This window comes from Stomoxys calcitrans, chromosome 1 (assembly GCF_963082655.1).
Source record: "Stomoxys calcitrans chromosome 1, idStoCalc2.1, whole genome shotgun sequence".
Classification (NCBI taxonomy): Eukaryota; Metazoa; Arthropoda; class Insecta; order Diptera; family Muscidae; genus Stomoxys; species Stomoxys calcitrans.
In genome coordinates this window covers 144531074-144535342 of record NC_081552.1, presented here as the reverse complement: position 1 = coordinate 144535342, position 4269 = coordinate 144531074, and the positions used below count along the sequence as shown (strand labels likewise).

Genomic DNA, 4269 nt, shown 5'->3' with positions numbered 1-4269 from the left:
AAAATAAAACAGGAAAAGGAATTCCTTAAAATATAAAGCCAAAAAAAAAAAAATCAAAAAAGCCAAGAAGAAAGGCAACTACAAAAAAAAAACAGCGCTAAGAAAATATATATGTAAAAAAAATACAAATAGCCAAAAAAAAAGAAGGCAAAAACAAAAATTAAAAAAAAAAAAAAATATATCAAAAAAAAACAAAACCAATTAATAACAGCTAAAAGGCAAATACTAAAAAAAAAAAAAAAAACAAATAATAAAAATGTCGGCAGATAGACATATTCTTTACAAAATTCAAAATAAAATCCTTAAGGAAATCATTGAGATTTCTGGAAAACTAAAGACGGAGAAGTTCAGAAAGGCTACATTGGAAAGTACGTCCAAGTCGCTAGAGAATAAAATGGAGGAAGCAAAGCTAAATAATTATAAATTAGAGCAACTTGGGCCGAATAGCGATGTCTACTTCAAGGACAACATCTGGGAGAGAATTGAGAGTTCCTATGAAAAATGCAAGGAACACATGCAACAAATTAGAGAGGAGCCCGAAAATGAGGAAACCGGAAGCGAAAAAGTGGAGCTTGCGCTACTGACAAATCCTACAACGACAACTGAGCACGAAAAGGGTGCAAGGAAAAAAGAGAACCAAGGAGCAGTAATGGAACAATTTCGGGCATTACAGGAAAACATGCTACTTCAATTTCAAACACAGCAGGAGCAACTGAAGAGACAGCAGGAGATATTTCAAAAGAAAATGGAGCAGATGCTACAAGAGCAATTATATGAGAAGAAGAGAGAAGTCACCCAGCAAGTAGAAGAGCGAGCAGCGTTGAAGGAATTGACCATAGCCACCCCACATACCAATAGTGAGAGAAAAAATGCAGTGCTGTCTCAATTCCGCAGAAGGATCATGAAGTTTTCCGATGCCATGGAAGCAGATATTTCTGGGGTCTCCATATATGCTCTAGAAAATATGAAGTCTATGTGGGAAAAACAATTCGACGACATCAAGCGGCTTCATTTGGAATTAACCACAGAACATGGAATGGAAGAAGTGGATGAAGAACTGGAAGACATAGAAGAAAAAATGAACACAAAAATACAAAATATAATTGTAAAGATGAGTGGCTTGAAAGAAGAATCACAGACTGTGGAATTAAAAAGGATAGAGATTCCATGCTTCAATGGAAATGTGGAGGATTGGAATTGCTTTCATGACCTGTTTAAGAAAATGGTAGATGGAAACTCTCAATTATCCGAAGTTCAAAAACTGTACTACCTAAAAACGAATTTAAGAGGAGATGCCTTCCGTTTAATTCAGCATCTGCAAGTCACAGACGCAAATTATAAAGCAGCATGGGAATTGCTGGAGAAGAGATATAATAATAAAAGAATTTTGTTCACGAAACTAGTGGACAAGATTCTGGATCACCCAAGTATAAACAGCCAAGTGGCGGTGGGTCTAAGAAAATTGCTAGACAGCGTGAATGAGAGTATTCATGCTTTAAAAGCAATGGATATTCCTTTAGACCATGCGGATCCAATTTTAGCCCGAATTATCATACGTAAACTCGATAAGGAGGGGCTTATTCAGTATGAGCAAAATGTAAAAAAATCTAAAGAGATTCAAAGACTGGCAGATGTGTTGGACTTTCTGGAACAGCAGTATCAAGCACTGGAGGCTTCAACAAGCAGAAAACAATTCGTACCAGGACTATTTAAGCCGCAGGATAGATCTGGAATGGCGGAAAAGAAGCAATGCCGATTCTGCAAGTTTAATGGGCATGATATTGTTGCTTGTAGGAAATTTGCGGCACAGTCATCGAACGAGAGATATAGTTGGGTAAAGACAGCGCAGTTATGCCTCAAATGTCTCAAACACGGGAAAGATAAGCGGTGTTTGAGTGATAGCAAATGTCAGAAGTGCGGATTGAGTCATAACACACTAATCCATTTGGAGAGAATCAGCAACACGAAGGCAATGCTTGGATCCGATATCACAGACCCATATGTCATCATCTTCATGGAATATGGTCATATATTTCGAAATGCGAAGTTATTTGGATGCTTTGGAGCTTGCAGCAAGATTACTGGACAAATCAAAAGAAATATGTCCGAGACTCCAAACATTTCAAGATCAGTGCTGGTCAGTTATAAGGAACATGGAATACAAAATAAGTAAAATAAAGGCGAATAATCGTTTATTCATGAAAGAAGATAGACGCCAGAAAAGAGGAGCTCCATTGAAGTTCGTAGGCTCTTTTCAACATTGGGTTTTCGGAGTGATGGACGACGAAGATCGCGTGGCAATGGAAAACAACGTGAGAAACCTATTAGCGAACCAGCATGATCTTAAAGAACTAGAAAGGAAGCAGACATCTGTAGTTGATGCTACGGTCAATCTGCTAAAGAGAACGACAGATGAAGTCAATTCGCACTTTACGGAAATGAAGTGCAAAATTGAGAACATAAGCGCCACAATGAACGAGAATTATTACGTTTATAGAGAATCAATTCGGTTCTTTATAATCACCAAAGAAATACACGAGAGTATCACAGAATGTGACGAGACGCAGAAAGAGGTCATCGACGTATTGTTGGAAGTGAACAATGGTCACTTTCACCCCGTGCTCATGAGTCCCAGTCAACTGCAGTCTGAGATAATAAGAATACGTAATGCTCTACCAGAGAAGTATGTTTTACCCGGTAAAAGCACTGGTGCAGAACTGAAGGAGGTGTTGCATTTAATGAGAGGTCATGGGATGTTTGTAGGCACTCAGTTGGTAATCGACTTGAAAATACCTCTTTTCAATAGGCAGTCATCGCAACTATACAGAGTTATTCCGATACCGTTTGAACGAAATAATGTCGTCATGATAGCGAGGACAAAGGCACCGTATATAGTGTACAATTTCGAATTGGATTCATTTCACTATCTAACGCAAGCCATGTTGAACGAGTGTAAAGGCACCTTGGATGATGAAATTGTTTGCGAAGAAAATTTTCCGTGGAGAGATGCGTCTACAAATGATTGCGAGTTAGCTCCTCTGAGGCCACACATAAACTTGAAGTGCACTTACGATGAAGTAGAAAACAGTCCATATTTTATACAGCTCAAACGCAAGGCAAACTGGTTATTCAAGATATTTGCTAACACAACAGCTCACGTGAAATGTTCGGACAAACAGCAAACCCTAATGGAGCTTCCACAGCAAGGTATTTTAGTCCTAGAGCCAGACTGTGCGGCAAGGATAGACCAAATCACATTGGTGGCGGTCCATCAGCAAAAGGATGAGATATCTTCCAAATTTCCCTCAGTTCTTTTGAAGGATGTGAGTCCGGCTGAAAGAGAAATCATAAAACCCCTTGGAAATGTACTGGTCAATCATCACGAAGAGGTCAACGAACTGAAGAAGGTCGTGGACAATTTAAAGAAGGAAGGAATAAAATTAAGAGGCTTAGAGTTCCATCATTGGTCCGGTCATTTGGCATTTATTTTAGTTATAATAATATCAATAATTCTAATAATTCTATGCATAAGAGGAAAGATAAGGAAGAGGCGCATAGCTGCAATTCAGTTCCCAGGGGTGCCGACGGTCTAGAATGTTTATTTGCCGGCCGGGAGAATGTTCATAAAAATATGAACACAATCTATACATTAGAATAATCTTAAGGTGGAGTAATAAAATATCTTAAGCATACTTTTCTTATCAAAATAGTTCAGGTCATTAGGATCATTTATCCCTACTCTTTCAATAGAGATTGTTTATCTCTTTACAGTTTATGGTTTCTTAATGCATATCTAATGTAGCCATAAAGTAAATGAGTTTACAAGCGATAATTGTTTAGGGTTTTCCTGCCGCGCATATGGAAGACGCTTAGGTAGTTTATGACCGGCTTATCACTTAAAAGGGACGCTGTAATTAGGTACTGTTGTTATTCGTCTAATAAGGAAGATAAGATTGTTCGCTTAGTGTAGTTTAAGAATTAGTTGGTAAGATAGTATATAAACAGGATTGAATGGCATAATAAATCAGATTTGAAGATACAACCAAACCGTACGGGTGTTTTCATTTTTCAGCTTACACATTGGTCAGCTTAACATGCTTGATGGCATGATGGCAGCTTCCACCATTTGATTTGTGGTTGTTGTACAAATGAAACCACCTTTAATTGTTTCACCATTGCTTTATACCAGCCGGTTGAATACCCCAAGTGCGACTTAATTTCCCGGCGCAGGCAGTGGTAGGCAGACGAGCGTGATGGAATTAGTTGCAC

At 38.3% G+C, this 4269-nt stretch overlaps 1 protein-coding gene across 1 annotated transcript; it reads left to right on the top strand.

Annotated features, from left to right (window-relative positions):
* The first annotated feature begins 2153 nt into the window (after positions 1 to 2153).
* On the top strand, positions 2154 to 3593 carry LOC131997081 (uncharacterized). Its single transcript, XM_059367371.1, has one exon. The coding sequence runs from the start codon at positions 2154 to 2156 to the stop codon at positions 3591 to 3593; it is 1440 nt and encodes a 479-aa protein (XP_059223354.1).
* The last annotated feature ends 676 nt before the right edge of the window (positions 3594 to 4269 follow it).